At 61.7% G+C, this 18079-nt stretch overlaps 1 protein-coding gene across 2 annotated transcripts; it reads left to right on the top strand.

Moving 5' to 3' along the window:
- Positions 1-7003: 7003 nt before the first annotated feature.
- KLC2 (kinesin light chain 2) lies at positions 7004-17902 on the top strand. Of its 2 annotated transcripts, none has more exons than XM_074957813.1 (16): positions 7004-7119; positions 9853-10102; positions 10788-11018; positions 11250-11322; positions 11409-11631; positions 12157-12244; positions 12741-12842; positions 13940-14113; positions 14582-14681; positions 14915-14964; positions 15094-15161; positions 15501-15609; positions 15985-16140; positions 16528-16652; positions 16890-16947; positions 17554-17902. In XM_074957813.1, exons 2-16 carry the CDS (start codon positions 9863-9865, stop codon positions 17635-17637), a joined length of 1881 nt encoding a protein of 626 aa, XP_074813914.1. In that variant the 5' UTR covers positions 7004-7119; positions 9853-9862; the 3' UTR covers positions 17638-17902. The 2 variants fall into 2 exon arrangements, with proteins under 2 accessions (XP_074813914.1, XP_074813915.1); XM_074957814.1 differs by lacking the exon at positions 7004-7119 and adding an exon at positions 7917-7929.
- Positions 17903-18079: the final 177 nt, after the last annotated feature.

The raw sequence follows: 18079 nt of genomic DNA, 5'->3' as shown, positions 1-18079 counted from the left end.
GGCTGCACTTCATCCCTCCCACTCCATCTCAAGCCAGCACCTTCATTACGAACCCCCCTTAAACCGAGCCCCATATTTGGGCTGCTTCTCCCACCCCCAGCTGTTGTCTTTCTGACCCCCTCCCCCCCCCAGAAGGCAGCAGCTAAGTGATTGGATTTTCCCACACAGGCTCACTGTGAGCTCCGCTCTTTTCTCCCCACACATCTGGCAGGGACTCGCAGTCCATGCAAGCGTGGTCCAGTGGGTCCAGGAATGTGTCCAATAATTCCCATTGGTCACTGCTGAGTCCTGGGCCCTGTGGATCCTGCCTGTGCCATGTGCGAGGTCCACACGGACCATGAGCAGGACACCCCAGACTCCAGCTCTGAAAGAGACACAATTATCAGAAGGGGGCCTCCCTGAGCCTCATTCTGATGGGCCTGGAGTGCCTCTGCCAATAGGCACCCCCACTTTCAGGGTGTATGGGGGTCTTAAAGAGCAGGTGGGAGCCACAGTCCAGCCCTCTGGCATCGCAGCCCCCCTATTTCCCCCAGCACCCAGCCCCGACCGCTCCGTGCAGCGGGCAGGAGAGGGCATGAGAATCCAGACGATCTCCCCCACCTACCTGCTAGCAATAAAGCCAGCTGAACCTTGGCAGAGCCCGTCTCCCTTCCCCTCCTCCCCCACAACACACAAACACCACGTGCCCCACTGCCTCCATTGATTTCCCATTGCCCTCCAGGCCGGCCTGGCTGGGTGGGGAGGAAGGTCACTCGGCTGTGACAGGTGGCACCCATAGGCCTGCCTGGCTTCCCTGGGAAGCTGTTTATTTGCTGGCTGAGACAGTAGCCACCCCATTGCCACCCCTGCAGTCACAGGGAGGCTGCAGGATGGTCCCTGTGTCTGAGTCACTGCGAGTGAGAGAGCCAGGTAGCGAGTGTCCGTACCAGCGCTTGCCTGCACTGTGGGTCAGTCACCTGGATGTGGCAATTCCTTTGAGGGTTGCTCAGGTGGCCTGGGCAAGCTCCGAACTGATGCTTGGGGGGCCAGACATCCCAAGCCGAATTGCCAGTGCAGACAGGTGCCTCACCGCAAGCCCCTGCAGGCCAGCTGCTCCCTGCTGACCGAGTGTGTCCCGTCCCTCTTCTGGTCTCACTCACTGCAGCCTGGCCCCCACGTTGCGGTTTCTCCCAAGCACAAAGAGCTGCAGCCAGCGCTGGCCCCGCAGAGGGGTCTCATGTTTGCTCGGCGTTCTCTGCCTTTTGCATTCCAACGTGGCCTGTTCAGTGCTGGCTCTCTCCAGGGCTCCCTGTCCCTCTGTGCTCCGAGCCTGGCAGCTGCACTGAGCTGGGGACGGGGGGGGGGGGGGGGAGAGGTGTGTCTCCCAGGCCTGCGCACTAGGCTAGGGCTCTGAGGCACTCCAAAGCCCCCAGGAGGCCTCAGCAAAGCTCCGGTGTCCCCTCAGGCTGGGCTGGCTGCCGTGGGGGTGGAGGGAGCTGCCCTACCGCCAGGCACCCCAGGCCCACATGATCCCTACACACACTTCCACGGCCAGAGTTGTCAGAACATTCTCGGCCACCCCAATCTCCATGAGAGCTGGTGGGGTCCCCATCTCAATCTGTGCCCCCACAAATCACTCCAGAAACTCCCTGCACTCCCCCAGCTGTGTGCGGCCCCAGTGAGCTCTGGCTTCAGGCCGGAGCCGCACGAGCACCCAGCAGGACTGTGGTCCAGTACATGGGGGCCGGAAGGCGCGTGGTCCGGCCCACAGGGCCTATGTGGGCTGGGAATCTCGATCTGTCCTCCCTCCCCGCGCATGGTGCTGGCTGGGCACACAGGGCACTGTGTACATAGCCCCCTGGTGTGTATAAGTGAGTGCCTCTCCCGTTTGGTTTGCGCACACCGTCCACGTTGGGATCATTGTCCGGGGTTGGGGAGAGACCCCTGTTGTATTTGACACATTTTATTGGGGGAGCTGTTGTCCCCCCTTTTTTTGGAGTTTTTTCATTAAATAAACTGTGGTTGTTTCTTAGAAGGCATTTCTTTATTTAATCAGTTTGTGTCTGTTCAGCCTGAACCCTGCAGGGGGCTCCCCAGTCCACAGAGGGTCAGAGCTGGGAGCCAGGACTCCTGGGTTCTGTTGCAGCCTGAGCCCAAGTCAGCTAAGATAGGCCAGCTGCGGGTGTTTGATTGCAATGTAGACATATGCTGTGTGACATGGGCCATTGTCTGTTAGACCCTAATGGACACATGCTCACAAGAGACTCCCACCCCTCCCACTGCTGCCCCCTGCTGGGAGAGGCCAGGAGGAGGCTGGAATTGCAAGGTCGCGCCGACTCCAGCAGAATGACGAAGCCCCTTCCCTGGGGTGCTGGAACCATTTTAGACCGGGGGGGTGGGTGTTCTGGAAGCCATTGAAATAGGGGGAGGGATAGCTCAGTGGTTTGAGCATTGGCCTGCTAAACCCAGGGTTATGAGTTCAATCTTTGAGGGGGCCATTTAGGGATCTGGGACAAAAACAATTGGGGATTGGTCCTGCTTTGAGCAGGGGGTTGGACTAGATGACCTCCTGAGGTCCCTTCCAACCCTGATATTCTATGATTCTATGAAACCGTGAAGCCTCTATGATGGGAGCCAGGCATTCGGTTGCTGCTGTAATTCAAGCTAGGGGGTGGTGCCTCACCCCTAGTGCCCTGCCCCAGTCAGTGTGATGGCCCTGGCCTGCCAACCCTCCACACCCCCCACACACGCTACACCATTCAAGAACCATCCTCCTGCTGGGGTCTGTTGCCTTAGGGCTGCTGCTGCCTGGCGAAGAGCCTGTGGTACTACTGTGAGGGAGGTGGGTCGGGCTGGGCCTCGGCTCTGTGGCCCGGGACTGCTCAAGGGGATCGCTCAAACTTGGCTGCAGTGGAGAACTGCAGCTGAGGGGAAATGCTCCTGCTGGGCCAGAGAGAGAGACATGCCCCCCCACACACACACCCTGGGGGAGAGAGCCTGCCCCTCTCACCATACAGTGGCAACCCACCCCCAGCCAGACCATGCTGCCTGCCGGGCCTTGTATGGAAAAACACCCATGGAGCGGCTGCAGCCTGCATTGTCCCAGCTCAGAGCAGCAGCAGCACCAGCTGGGCCTAGGGGCTGCCAGTTTGGGCCCTGCATCCTGGCTCATTCCACCATCACACTAGCCCCCTGCATGTGAATAGGGGGCTGCCAGAGAGACAAACTACCTGGGTGCCAACAATGCACCTGTGGGGACAAGAAACTGCTTTCACCGTTGGCAACTAGCTCTATAACAATGCCACTGAAGTGCACCAACAATGCCACTGAAGTTCAGGAAGCTACATCAGGGATGTAACTGTCCCTAGCCACTGCAGCCAGAGGCCTAGATCTTAGCTCCCATGCACACGTACACACACACACAACTGTATCCTGGACAGCGGCGATCGTGGGAGCAGAGTGGACAAACCGATGCTGTGGCAGAACAGGCCAGTGCGACCCATGGCCTTGAGTAGGAGCAGGGAGGGGATTTTACTGTGTCTATGGCACTGGTGAGACCCACCCTGGAACAGTGCGTCCAGTTCTGGGGACCATGTTTTGAAAAGGATGTTGAATAATTGCAGAGGATGCAAAAAAGAGCCTCAAAAAAATCTTGCGGGGTGGAGAAAATACCCGCCTGAGGATTTAGAGCTCAGTCTGTGATTGAGAGGTGACTTGGTTATGGGATATAAACACCTTCCTGGGAGAAGACACTGGGAACTAAAGGTCTCTTTAACCTAGCAGAGAAAAGCAGAACAAGAACCAATGGCTGGAAGCTGAAGGCAGACACATTAGAAATAAGGAACCAGAGGCTGATTAACGGAGTGAGTGGTGGATTCGTAATCTCTTGGTGTCTTCAAATCCAGACTATACCCCTTTCTGGAAGAGGCTTTAGTCAAACACAAGTGATTGGGCTGAATACAGGGGTAACGGTGAAATTCTCTGGTGAAAACGGTGAAATCTGTGCTGTACATGAGGTCAGACTAGATCAGGGATGGGCAAACTTTTTGGCCTGGGCCACACTGGGGTATGGAAATGGTATGGCAGGCCATGAATGCTCACGAAATTGGGCTGGGGTGTGGGAGGGGAATGAGGGCTCCGGCTGGGGGTGTGGGCTCTGTGATGGGGCCAGAAATAAGGAGTTCAGGGTGTGTGGGGGGGTGAGGGGGTTGGGGTGCAGGAGGGAGCTCCAGCCTGGGACTGAGGGGTTCGGAGGGTGGTAGGGTGATCAGGGCTGGGGCAGGGGGTTTGGGTACGGGGGAGGGGTGTGAGGGCTCCAGCTGGGGTGCGGGCTCTGGGATGGAGCCAGAAATGAGGAGTTCGGGGGGGGTGGGTGAGGGCTCTGGGGTGGGGCTGGGAATGAGGGGTTTGGGGTGCAGGAGGGGGCTCTGGGCTGGGACTGAGGGGTTCGGAGGGTGGGAGGGGGATTAGAGATGGGACAGGCTGTTGGGGCGCAGGGAGGCTCAGGGGTGCAGGCTCTGGGCGGCGCTTACAGCAAGCAGCTCCCAGAAGCATGTCCCCCCTCTGGCTCTGAGGTGCGGCCAGGCGGCTCTGTGCGCTGCCCCGTCCACAGATGCCACCCCTGCAGCTCCCATTGGCTGGGAACCATGGCCAATGGGAGCTGCGGGGGCAGTGCCTGCGGACAGGGCAGTGCGCAGAGCCACCTTGCCATGCCTCTGCGTACTACGTGGGAGCTGGAGCGGGGTCATGGCAGCTGCTTCTTGGGAGCCGCACGGAGAGGGACAAACGTCCGAACCTGCTCTCCGGCTGGAGTGGGGCAAACTCCTGACCCCGCTCCCCAGCGGGAGCTGAGGGCTGGGTTAAATGGTCTGACGGTCTGGATGTGGCTCGTGGGCCATAGTTTGCCCTCCCCTAGACTAGATGGTGATGGGGTCCTCAGTGACTGACCAAGGAGGTAGCAGGGAGGGGGTAGCAAACTCTGTTTTAGCCATGTTGAGCTAGACAGCCACAAGGTGATGGCAGAGACAGGCTGGGATTTCAGTGTGGACAGGAGGAGACAGGTCTGGAGCAGAGAGGCAGATCTGTGAGTCAGCAGCATACAGATGGTAGTTGAATTTGTGTTTGCGGATGAGATTACCCAGAACTAAGGGGAAGAGGGAGGGGGGAAGGGGACCAAGGGCAGAGCCCTATTGCCCACAGAAAGCAGGAGAGGTGGGGTGGGGGGGATCTTCTGAAGGACAAACTAAAGGAATGATTAGAGAGTTAGGAGGGGAACCAGGAGAGGACAAGATTTCAAGAAGAGGCGCATGGCCAATGGTGTCAAAGGTGGCTGCCAGTTGAAGGGTGATGAGGATGGAGTACTGGTTCTGAGCTTTGGCTAAGAAGGGGTCGTTAGAGACCGGGTGAGGGTGGTTTCATTGGAGTACATGGGGTGGTATGGGGTTGCAGTAGGGCTAGGATGGAACTGGAGAGGAACTCTGCATGGTGAAACTTGGCCAGGGGCTGGCCTGTGTGCCAGGGCTGTCCTTTCTGCCATCCCTTTGAAGTCTGCCCAAATTATAAACCTTTGAAGAATCGCAGTTTGCACAGTAAACTTGCTAGAAGCTTTCCAGCTACATTCTGGGCAGATTCAGTCCACCCTGCGCAGGCTCCAGCCTGGGTGTGCAGGGCTTTCCCCATAATTGCTGCTCTGGGCTGCTGCAGGCTGGGTGCTGGAATTGAGAGCAGGGGCCCTGTCTTTCGTGTGCTCTCCATGACCTCCCTGCTCCCCCACCTGTCTGCCCAGGCACCACAGAGAAGGAAGATGCCTGATTCAAATGCAGAGGGGGCCAAGAGCTGGAGCGGGGGTGGGGTAGAGAGCAGGAAGTAGTACACTGGCCCAATGAGCTGGGGCGGTTGGGAGAAGGCTGAGGCTGGTAGGATGAAGACTGGGACTTGGACTGGCCTGGCCTGGTGCCACAAGGTTATGACTCCTGCTTTTGATGCCACCATGCTGGGGCAAATGAAAATGCAACCGGGAGCTGGGGGTTGTGACGGGGACTAGGAGAGGAAGTCTGATAACTGGAGACTGGGCCTGGCTCGCTGAGAAGAATGGTAGGGGGATGATGACCCAAGGCTGGGAAAGAGACAGGCCTGGGGCAGTTTGGAGGGGATGAGGCAGAAGTCTGTGCCCACTGAAGTACTCGCCTCTTCAGAGCCCAGAAGGGAACCCGAGATCCCTGCACATTAATTTGTCTTCCCAAGACCCTGCTGAGGTGAGAGGGGGGTATTATCCCTGTGTACCACAGGGCAAGCTGAGGCCCAGACAGATGAAAGGCAAGAATTGCCACTAATTTGGAGTGCCCACTGGAGACAGCTAGCGCCTGGTTCAGCATTACTTGGCATTTGTGTGTGTAAAGCCCAGCTCCCATGGACTTCTGGCGCAGCGGTGAGTGCTCGGTGCTTCTGCAGATCAGACCCCAGGGGCTCAAGCCAGACGGCCAGAGAACGAGGAACACACCATTAGTGATCACTAAAGTCTGGATGAAGTGACTGGCCCAGCAGCCCACAGGAACTCGGTGGCAGAGGCAGGGGCAGACTCCACCTGCCTGAATCATGAGCCCCTCCTTCCTCTCCCTGCAGCCCCCTGCCCCCTCACTGCTCCCGCCAACTGCTGCAGCAAGGGGGGCACTGCCCCCCGGCCATCGTGCGCCTGGGTGGCGCTAGCCCGGTCCCGTAGGTAGAACCCAGGAGTCCTGGCCCCGCCTGGCTTCCTGAAACCCCCCTCGCTCTAACCACTAGACCCCACTCCCTGCCCAGCGCTGGGGACGAACCCAGGCGTCCGGGCCCCCAGCCCTTTCCTACCCAGCTCCATCTTTCTTAACTGTGCACCGCCCCCCTCCGGACACCTCCCCTTTACCGCCCCCTCCCTTTAACGCTCTGCTCCTCCCCTTTAAGGTGCTGGCTTTCTGCTCACCAGACACTAAATCGCCGCCAGCCGCTTCCCCTTTACAGCAGGCAGTGTGGGGGATCACGTGGTACAGCCGCGGAGGCTGCTGGGTAGCGATGGGGCGGGGCGGGATGGGGCCGGCGGCAGCTGCAGGTCGGAGCTGAGACCGGAGAGAGAGAGAGAGAGAGAGAAGGGGGCGGAGCTTGCAGCAGGTAGGGGCGGGGCTACACCGGGCAGGACTCAGGTGTGGGGAGGGGGGTATGTCTAGCAGGGCGCTGGGGTCAGCCCGTGTTTGTCGGGCTGGGGGGGCTCTGGGTCCAGCGGGGACCCGGTGTGTGTGTTTGTGTGAGTCCACGGGCTGGACGTTGGGGGGGCTCTGGGTGTGTGTGAGTCCACTGGGGACCTGGAAGGGCTGGACATTGGGGGGGGGCTCTGGGTGTGTGTGAGTCCACTGGGGACCTGGAAGGGCTGGACACTGGGGGGGCTCTGGTTGTGTGTGAATCCACTGGGGACCTGGAAGGGCTGGGAGGGGAACACATCTGGAATGGCCCCGGGCGGGAGGGGGTATTGAGGAATTTGTTCATCTAGCGTGGTGGAGAGGGGCTGGGGGTCATCACCTCTGGGATGGGCCTGGGTGGTGCGGGGAGGGGACTATGACATTTAGGGTTGGGGAAAGGGGACTCCACATCTGGAATGACTTCGCCAGTGCGGGGAGGGCGGTATTGGGGGATTTCTTCCAGATCTGGAATGACCCGATGTGGTACGGAGGGTGTTGCTCTCAGATCTGGAGTGGCCCCGGCTCTGGGGTATGTGTTGATGGGAGAAGTGTCTGGCAGGGCAGAGGGGCTGGGGGGATTACACCATCCCTGGCCTGGCCCCGAGCCCTGTGGGGTGGCTTCTCCTCACCTGGAAGGGACCCAGAGGTATGAGAGTGCAGTGGGGGAGGGTTACTGCACATCTGGAACGGCCCTTAGTGGTATGGGAGGGGTGTTGGGATTACTGCACATCTGGAATGGTCTCAGGTGGTTTGGGGGTACTGGGGTGGGTTCTCCCACATCTGGAAGGGCTCCGGGCGATGCGCGGGGGGGGGGGGGGTTGTGTCTGCCCGGCCAGTGCCGAGGCCGCCGCTCCGCTCGCTCCGGCTGCAGGGGAGGCGGGGCAGCGGCACGGAGGGCGCATTGCGGACCAAGCGCGTCGGGTTGGGCAGCCGGGGGCAGGTGAAGGACGCGGGCGGGGCCGGGGCTGGGGCCGGGGGAGCAAGGGGGGCGCCCGGGGCGCGGCGGGTGGAGGTGCAGAGGGGCCCGGGGGAATTGCACGGGGCGCTGAGGTATAAGGTGGGTGGGAGGGGCAATCTCAGGGCCAGGGGAGCATGTCCTGGGGGGGCTGCGAGGTCCTCCGGGGTGGGTCCGGGGGGAGTCTCAGAATGACACCGGGGTGTGTGTAGGGGGGAGCTTGTCCCGCCGGGGAGCTCCAGAGTGCGCTGGGCGTGGTGATGGGGACTAGGCAAGGTGTGGTGGGGAGAGAGATGCGGGATGTGCTGGGGCAGTTTCAGGGTGCAGTGGGGGTCGGGGGAGATGAGGGGAGTAGTGGGGGGTTTGGGGGATATGAGGGGAGCAGTGGGGGAAGCTTCAAGGTGCAGTGGGGTCGGGGCAGATGAGGGGAGCAGTGGGGGGTTCGGGGGAGATGAGGGGAGCAGTGGGGCAGTTTCAAGGTGCAGTGGGGTCAGGGGAGATGAGCGGAGCAGTGGGGGGTTCGAGGGAGATGAGGGGAGCAGTGGGGCAGTTTCAAGGTGCAGTGGGGTCGGGGCAGATGAGGGGAGCAGTGGGAGGTTCGGGGGAGATGAGGGGAGCAGTGGGGCAGTTTCGGGGAGCAGTGGGGGGTTCGGGGGAGATGCGGGGTGCGCTGGGGAGGGGTGCCGTAACAATTTGTACATTGGGGGTGCTGAGAGACATTGAACCAAACTAAACCCTCTGTATGATAGAAAAAACTTCAAGCCTGGGGGTGCAGTAGCAGCCCCCCTCCCTAGTTCTAGCGCCTAAAGTGCTGGGACAGTTTCCAGGTGCAGTGGGGAGTCGGGAGGGGAGATGTGGGGGGCGGCTGGGGGGAAGGTGGGGGTAGAGAACGATCTCTGTCTCTCCCGCCCCGAGGGGGGTGACTGGGGTCCCATTCTACCCCAGAGCTGTGCAGGGAGCCGCTGGCCGAGCAGCGCGTGCGGCCTGCACCGCATTGCGTCGCTATCGTCTGGGCCGCCGGCCCCCTGCTGGGGGAGGCTGGAACTGCAGCCGCGGAACCAGGGGTCATTCCAGAAAGATGAGGGAGCCCATGTACCCCTCCCCCATGCGTCCCCAGATTCCCCCTTGCACCCCTTCCCCCATGCATCTCCCCCACACACTCCCCTCCCCAGCTGAGTGAGGCTAGAAATTAAAGGGACACAAGGGGCATCCAAGGAAGTTAAAGGGACATGGGGGGCATCAAGGAGTGGCATCTACTGGTTACATTTGAGAGTACAGGGGGTCAGGGTGGGAGTCAGGACTAGGGTTCTAGTCTAGCTTTAGGAGGGGAGTGAGGTCTAGTGGTTAGAGCAGGGGGGCTGGAAGCCAGGATTCCTGGGTTCTGTTTCCAGGTCGGGGCGGGGTCTACTGGTTAGAGTGGGAGGGTTGGGAGCCAGGATTCCTGGGTTCTATTGCCAGGTCTGGGGAGCAGGGTGCGGGGCTGATGTCTACTGGTTAGAGCCGGGGGGGGGGGGTTGGGAGCCAGGACTCCTGGGTTCTGTTTCCATGTCAGGGGGCGGGGCGGAGGGAGTGGGGTTTAGTGGTTAGAGCAGAAGGGTTGGGAGCCAAGACTCCTGGGTTCCGTTCTGAGGGGTGGTTGTGCCAAGCCCCTGAATGCGTGTTGGGGGGAGTATAGTTGTGCCAGGTCCCTGTCTCATAGCCCACTCCCCGCAGGAGCCTGGCCATGGCGACCATGGTGTGCCCGCGAGAGGAGAAGCTGAGCCAGGACGAGATCGTGCTGGGCACCAAGGCAGTGATCCAGGGCCTGGAGACGCTGCGCAGCGAGCATCACTCCATCCTGGCCACCCTGCTGGACACCAGGAACTGCCTGGACAAGCAGCACGAGGCCAGCGCTGTGCAGGAGAAGTCCAGCCTGGTGCGCAAGTCCTTGGAGGCCATTGAGCTGGGGCTGGGGGAGGCCCAGGTGAGGCCTGCATGGGACCTGGCTTCCTGCCCCAGCTCAGGGATGTGAATTGGTTATAGTTGTTGGGGGCGGGGGGGCTGAGAGCCTGGGTTTGGTACCCAGTTCTGGGACCTAGTGGGTTAGGGCTGGGGCTTTGAACCAGGACTCCTGGGTTCTAGTGCCAGATATGTCGCTGGCAGAATGACCCTGGAGGCAAGTCCAGTTTCTCTCTGAAAAGAGACAGTTGTCCCGTCCCGTCCCGTCCCCCTGGATCAGATGTGGCTTGTGGGTAGTGTCAGGGCTCTTGGGGAGTTGTGATGGGGGGGGCAGTGGAGCCTGTGGGGTGGAGGAGGACAAGGGGTTCCTGTGGGGGAGAGGGAGGCTGGTGGTGGGGCAAGGGGAGTGGGGAGGGTGAGGGGGGGTGGAGGCTGGGGAATGCAGGGAGGCAGTGGCAGGTGTGGGGGCAGTGGGTGCCTGTCAGGGGGTGTGGAGGGGAAGCGGGAGGGCTGTAGTTGTGGGGGGAAGGGGGAGGGCTGTAGTAGCGGGAGGCAGTGGATGCTGGGGGAGGGCTGTAGTTGGGGGGGGCAGGGGGTGCCAGGGGGAGGGCTGTAGTCGCAGTGGATGCCGGCGGATAAGGGGAGGGCTGTGGTTGTGGGGGGCAGGCTGTGGTTGCCTAGGGGGCTTGTCCCCATCTCACATCCCCCAGGTGATCATGGCTCTGTCGAGCCACCTGAGCGCGGTGGAGTCGGAGAAGCAGAAGCTGCGGGCCCAGGTGCGGCGCCTGGTGCAGGAGAACCAGTGGCTGCGGGACGAGCTGGCGGGCACCCAGCAGAAGCTGCAGCGCAGCGAGCAGGCCGTGGCACAACTGGAGGAGGAGAAGAAGCACCTGGAGTTCATGAACCAGATTAAGAAGTTTGATGACGACATCTCCCCCTCGGTGCGTCCCCCAGAGCCAGGACTCCTGGGTTCTCTCCCAGCTCTGGGGCAGGCGTGGAGTCTAGAGGGTTAGAGCAGGGTGGGCAGAAAACCAGGATTCCTGGGTTCTCTCAGCGGTTCTGTGAGGGCAGCAATGTCTAGTGATTAGAGTAGCAGCGTGGGGCTAGGCTCCCACATGCTCCCCAGGCTGGCATGGGAAAGCTCCAGCCCTGATAGCCTTCTTCCTGCCCAGGAGGAGAAGAATGGGGAGGCAGCCAAGGACTCGCTAGATGACCTGTTCCCCAGCGATGACGACCAGGGCCAAGGTGAGCTGCCCGGCTGCCAAGGTGAGCGCTGCAGGGCAGGGGCTGGCTCTCTGCTCATGGGCCCTCACGGCCTCTCTCTCCTGCAGGGCCGACGCCCGGCAGCGGGGAGGCTGCGGCCCAGCATGGGGGCTATGAGATCCCAGCGCGGCTACGCACGCTGCACAACCTGGTGATCCAGTACGCCTCGCAGGGGCGCTACGAGGTGGCCGTGCCGCTCTGCAAGCAGGCACTGGAGGACCTGGAGAAGACCTCGGGCCACGATCACCCCGATGTGGCCACCATGCTCAACATCCTGGCGTTGGTGTACAGGTGGGGAATGGGACACAGGACCTTTCACCTCTATGGGGCACCAGCTCTGACCTGGTGCCAGGGGGCAGGGATTGGGACGTGGGGCCTTTCCTCTCTGGGGGGCACTGGCTTTGATCTGGTGCCAGAGGGCAGGGACTGGCTGAGTCTGGGGAATGGAATATGGGGCCATTCCCTTCTAGGGGGCGCCAGCTCTGATCTGGCACCAGGGGGCAGGGACTGGCTGGCTTACGGGGGCAAGGAATGGGACAGGAGGTCTTTCCCCTCTAGAGGCACCAGCTCTGATCTGGCGCCAGTGAGAAAGTCCACCCCGCCCAGTCTGACTGGAGTTTGGGTGGTCTCGGTTCCTGGCAGTACCCATCCCCCTTGGCCATAAATAGGTGGGCCTTGGAAATGGGGGTCTCTGCTAGGTTTGGACAGTTAGAGCCTCCCCCACCCCAGGGCTGTGCTCAGGGCCCCTAGCCTCAGGGCCAGGCCTGGATGCCCGTAGCACATGGGTCTGACCAGGGACCATCCCCCCCACCACAGGGACCAGAACAAGTACAAGGAGGCTGCTCATCTTCTCAACGACGCGCTGGCCATCCGGGAAAAGACCCTGGGCAAGGACCACCCCGCTGTGAGTGTGCCATGGCTGGTGGCTGGGAGTCACGGCGTCTGGGTTCTATCCACAGCTCACAGAGGGGAGTCAGGCCTAATGGCTTAAACAGGGGGAGCTGGGACTCCTCCGGGGTTCTGTTGCCAGCCCTGGGAGGGGAATGGGGTTTAGTGGTTAGAGTGGAGGCTGGGAGCCAGGACCCCTGGGTTCTCTCCCTGGCTGGGATGGGGGGAGTGGGGTGTAGTGTTTCGAGCAAAGGGGGCTGGGAGCCAGGATTCCTGGGTTCTGTCCCTGGCTGAGGGAGTGGAGTCTGGTGGCTAGAGCAGGAGGGCTGGGTGTTGTAGGTGGGTGGCTCAGGTCTGCACTGCGCTGTTACCCCAGACTCATCCCAAGGGCTCGGGGGCTGAAAGTGCCACAGAGCTTGAACTCTCCCTGGGCTGCACAGGGACCCGCTGGGGGGAGCTGTGGCCAGGGGCTGCTGTGCAGGGTGGATGATGACACCCCTCTGCCCCCGCAGGTGGCTGCCACCCTGAACAACCTGGCTGTGCTGTACGGCAAGAGGGGCAAGTACAAGGAGGCCGAGCCGCTGTGCAAGAGAGCGCTGGAGATCCGCGAGAAGGTGGGGGCAGTGCTGTGGGACGGCTGTGAGGGATGGGCTGCAGATCAGTAAGGGGGGATGGATGGAGGCTGGTGGGGGCTGGCAAGTGGGCATGGCCATTGGGTGGGTCTGCGAGAGGGGATACAGCTGAGGGTGAGGTCAGTGAGGGGGCTTGGAGGGACAGGCTGGGGGTCAGTGATAGGGTGGAGTCATGGGGCCGGAGGGTGGTACGGGCAGGGCAGCAGGCTGGGGAACCCAGGAGCAGGTGCAGTTGGGGGGATGGCAGGGCGGTGCAGCGTGATCTGGGCAGGGGCAGGGCAGGGGATGCCATGTGAGTTGGGGGCAGAGCTGGGTGAGTCCTCAGGGTGCTTTTTGATCCCCTATCCTGGATCTACAGGATCTGGGCTGCACCCCCAGCTCTTGAACAGTCTCTTGGAGAAACCCTTTAGCATGCCAGAGCCCAGGGGCCTCACTCTTCCTCCAGGGCATGCCATGCGGCCTCCCTGCCTGCCTGCTGAGACTGGCCCTCAGCCCCCCTGCTCCTGGTGGAGACTTGCCCACTCTACAGGGATTAATGTACTGACATCATGGGTTCATGGTCTCCGGGACGCAGTGTGGGAAGCCCCTAGGTTAGCACAGGGAAAGGAAGGTAACGCCTGATGGTCAGCCCAGAGCCCAGCCAGGCTGCAGCGACCCCATTGCCAGGCTCTGTCGCTCTCTGACAGTCAGTCCTCAGGGGAGAGCGCCCAAGCCCCGTCCAGCAGCCAGCCTGTCTCCTCCCAGCCCTCTGGTCTCCAGCTGGGGTCTCTGCTCCGCTTCCCTGCTGAGAGGCAGGGGACCCCTCCCTTGGTTGCTGGGGGTCAGTGTCCTGGCGATTGGGTTTGCCATTGTCTTATTGGGTTTTCCCCTGGTTGGTCTTTCATGGCCCTTTTAATGACCCATTCGCTCCACTCGGACAGCTAGGTGACGAACACCCACCCCTGTGTCTCTTAGCCTGCCCTGAGAGCCAATTTCATCCCTTCCCCTCACCTCGGGTAGCCAGGGAAAGGGCAGGGGAAACTGAGGCACACATAGGCTTTGTCAAATCTTCCTCTTCGTCATCGTCCCCCCGCCCCCAGGTGCTGGGCCGGTTCCACCCCGACGTGGCAAAGCAGCTGAACAACCTGGCTCTGCTGTGCCAGAACCAGGGCAAGGCGGAGGAAGTGCAGTACTACTATGGGCGGGCGCTGGAGATCTACGAGAGCCGCCTGGGCCCCGACGACCCCAACGTCGCCAAGACCAAGAACAACCTGGTGAGAGCTGGTGCCGAGGGCAAGCAGGCAGGCAGCCACCGCACACGCACGCCGGGCGGGGTAGGGGAGCCCGGACTCCTGGGTTCTAGCCCCTCCTTTGACTCGGTGGGATCATGTGCAGGTCCCAGGTCCCATCCTTTCGGGTGCCTATGTTTCCCCCTGCAGATGGCGAAGGGCAGCATCTGCCCTTCCCCAGGGCTGAATGTGAGCTCTGGGCTTCTCAAGGGATGAGGGCAAAGGCCCCGTGGGAAGGCAGAGAATGCTGCCCCCACCTCGGAGACTGTCTGGCCCAGCCTCGCCCCCTTGTGTCTAGACTGGGCAGTGCAGGCCAGAGCTGGGTAGCCCAGAGGAACCACCAGGTGTGTCTGTGCCCAGCAGCTTGGACAGAGACAGCCCTCCGTGCCCGGCCCTTCCTGCCCTCAGGGTCCCTGAGTAGACGCCCATGCTGACCCTGGCTCTGCCCTACAGGCATCCTGCTACCTGAAACAGGGCAAGTACAAAGAGGCCGAGGCGCTGTACAAGGAGATCCTGACTCGGGCGCACGAGAAGGAGTTTGGCTCAGTCAATGGTGAGTCGGGGGGCGGGGGGGGCATGCTCCCCTCGCAGTCAGGGCTGGCCCCAATGCCCCAATATGGCACTAGGGGGCGCTGTGCTGCAGGGAGTGGGATGGGGCTCAGTTGGAGGGTCTCCCCTTGCAGTCCCGCTCCAGAGGCAGCTGTGTCCCAGTGCTGGGCAGGAATTGATGGAGCGCTACTGTAACCCGCCCCCCCCCTTCTCCCCCCCACCCCTCTGTCCCTGCAGGAGAGAACAAGCCAATTTGGATGCATGCAGAGGAACGCGAGGAGAGCAAGGTACCTGGGCATGGGAGTGCAGGGCTGTCGGGGGGACTGGGGTCTCAGTGGGGTACTGGGGGGAGCCAGCCCTGGTTGCTCCCCCTGCACAGTGATTGGAACTATCCTGTGTGTCTGTGCCCCCCACAGGACAGGAGCAAGGACAGTGTCCCCTACAGGGAGTACGGCAGCTGGTACAAGGCCTGCAAGGTGGACAGGTGAGTTCAGCTTCCGGGGGGACAACATCCAGAGCCCCATTGGAGGGTGGCAGTGCTCTCCTACACCCTGCCCAGCAGTCAGGCTCCGCCCCCTCACAGCAACTGTCTGGGAATTAGAGGAAGGGGGACTGGGAGCCAGGACTCCTGGGTTCTATCCCTGCTCTGGGGGTCAGTGGGAGTCTAGTGGGTTGAAACAGGTGAGGTGGGAGCCAGGAGTCCTGGCTGCTATCCCCAGCTCTGTCCCTGTTTTATGTTGCTTGAGCCGTTTCCTCTGTGCATACAGTCTGCTCAGCACACCGGTACTTATCGCTCCCTCTGGGTCCCCTCTCCTGCCCACAGCCCCACAGTGAACACGACCCTGAAGAGCCTGGGGGCTCTGTACCGGCGCCAGGGCAAGCTGGAGGCTGCCGAGACTCTGGAGGAGTGTGCCATGAAAACCCGCAAGCAGGTATCACCAGGTCCGGGGGAAGAGGGGACTGAACTGGTTTCCTCTAATTCCCTTCCCCACCCCACTTGGGAAGGAAGGGGGCGTGTAGTGGGTTAGAGCAGGGAGCTGGGAGCCAGGACCCCTGGATTCTCTCTGTGTTGCAGTGTTCTGATCTCTGTCTCCCCCACAGTGGAATGATTTTAATTATTATTGGAAGCAGGAAACTCCCATCTCAGAGTTATGGATGGAACCCAGGAGTCCTAGCTCCCAGTCCCCTCCCAACCTTAACACAGGTTGCCAGGATGTCAAATGTCATTTTAAGGGGGTTTATTTTTAAAAAAGAAGAGTGTCTTTCATTTCCCTGAGAACAATCGGGTGCTGCTGGTCTCCCCACAGGGCATGCACGCCATCAGCCAGACCAGGGTGGTGGAGCTGCTGAAGGATGGGGGCCGGTCGGAGCGCCGGCCCAGCCGGGAGAGCCTGAGCAACAGTGCTGCCAAGGCTGAGAACGGGCCCGAGCCCGCGGACGGGATGGGCACGGAATGGGCTGGGGTGAGACACACGGCTACAGCGGCAGGGATCAACAGGCAGGGCCAGAATGCCGGGGGCCACTTAGCATGGTATCTCCACCAGGCATCTTCCCCGCCCCCTACTCCTCCCAGTCAGCCTCATGGGGCCCAGCCCCCACCGGGCATCTCCCCCACCCCCAGGTCAGCCACAGGGGCCCAATCGCCCCACCTCCTCTCATCCCAAGCAGAGCCGTGGGGGGGAAATCAGGGGTGTTTGGGATAAGGGGGGAATCACATGGGGATACCCCCCACAGAACTCATCTCCCACCCCAGGGCCTGCTCCAGAGCCCTGCCTCAGATGGGGTGTACTGGTAGGGGAGTATCGGGGGTTCTGTCGGGGTGTCCCCGTGTGACTTGTCCTGCCCCCCAGGATGGCTCTGGAGTCCTGCGCCGGAGCGGCTCCTTTGGGAAGCTGCGGGATGCCCTGCGCCGGAGCAGCGAGATGCTGGTGAAGAAGCTGCAGGGGAGCAGCCCCCAGGAGCCCAGGAACCTGGGGTGAGTTCAACCCCACTATGCCGCTGCGCAGCTGTCTGTGTGTGTCTTGGGCGTCCCCTGTCCTCCCAGCCCTCCCTATTGGACTCTACCGCTCGCCGGCCTCCGCCCATGTGTGCCTTGGGGGGTGAGGGCAGGACTCCTGGGTTCTATCTCTGGGAGGATAGGTGGGGGAACTAGAGCCCAGACTCCTGGGTTCTCTCCCTGACTCTACTGGGACTCTGTTCTCTTCCTCTTCAGGATGAAACGGGCCAGTTCCCTGAACTTCCTCAACAAGAGCGTGGAAGAGTCGAGCCTGGTGAGAAGTGGGCAGGGGCAGAAGGGGGGACGAGCAGCTTGGGCCCCTCCCCTCTAGCTTGCCACCCTCCTCGTGCCCCCGCCTGCTGCCCCCAAACATTGCTGCAGCCCTGTCCCCTGGGGGCAGGTGCTGGTCACAACTGGGGGGAGGGAACCTTGTCATGCCCTTGAGCTGGGCCCCCCAGGTGCCGTGGGGATGCCGGACTGGGCCTATGCCAGGCCCCCCTGCACAGGGAGGGGAAGGGGCCACACGCGAACACACCCCTGGAGGTGTGGGCATCTGCCCGTGGTGGGAACTCCCTGCTCGGCCCAGGCACTTCTCTCCCCACTGAGCCCTTGTCAGCACTGACTTCCCCCAAGCCTCCTCACCCCAGGACCATGTCTAGCTTACAGCCCTCAGGGCCAGGGGGTTCCACAGGTGCTCGGGTGGGGGGTAGGGAACTCTTTCTGAATGTTCCCCTGTATGTATGTGGAGGGGGAGAGGCAGGGGTCACAGAAGTCCCCATCTCCTGCCTCAGGCCTTGACACCTTCCCCTGCCCAGCTTCCCCCCTCTCTAAGGGAGTGAGCCCTGACTAACCCCCCCACCCCACTTCTCTGTCCCTGCAGCCAACCAGCAGCAGCCTCACCGAGAGCCGGGGCCTGAGCGCCAGCACTGTGGACCTGTCCAGACGCAGCTCCTTGCTGGGGTGACCCAGGCCCCCCCCATGGACACCCCCATAAGCCCCGTGGGCCAGAGTAGAGGAGACAACCCCTGCTGTTACACCTCCATTGGCTGGCTCCCCTCTCCACCCAGTGTGTAGTGACGGGGGAGGGCCGTACTCCCTGCATAGAGACTAGGGGCTCCCCACCCTCCGCGTGGCACGGCCTGGCCCCTCCTGCTCTGGGATCTCAGGCCACTCGCTCACATGCTGCTGTAGGGACAATTCCCTGTTGGGGGGGCACCCCTTCATCCCCCAGCCCCACCCCCTTAGCTGCCCTGAGCTGCCCTCACCCCTCGGGCTGGGGATCTGATGCTTGGATGGGATGGGGAGACTTCTCTGTGGGGCTGGTGGGGAGGTGTGGGGGGGGGGCGTTCAGGAGGAAACCTCTGGAACTCCGCTGCTGGGTTGGAGAAGGGGAGCAGGAGGTGAGT

This window comes from Natator depressus, chromosome 7 (assembly GCF_965152275.1).
Source record: "Natator depressus isolate rNatDep1 chromosome 7, rNatDep2.hap1, whole genome shotgun sequence".
Taxonomy (NCBI): Eukaryota; Metazoa; Chordata; order Testudines; family Cheloniidae; genus Natator; species Natator depressus.
The sequence above is the reverse complement of the archived record's forward strand: the minus strand, read 5'-3'. Positions and strand labels throughout refer to the sequence as shown.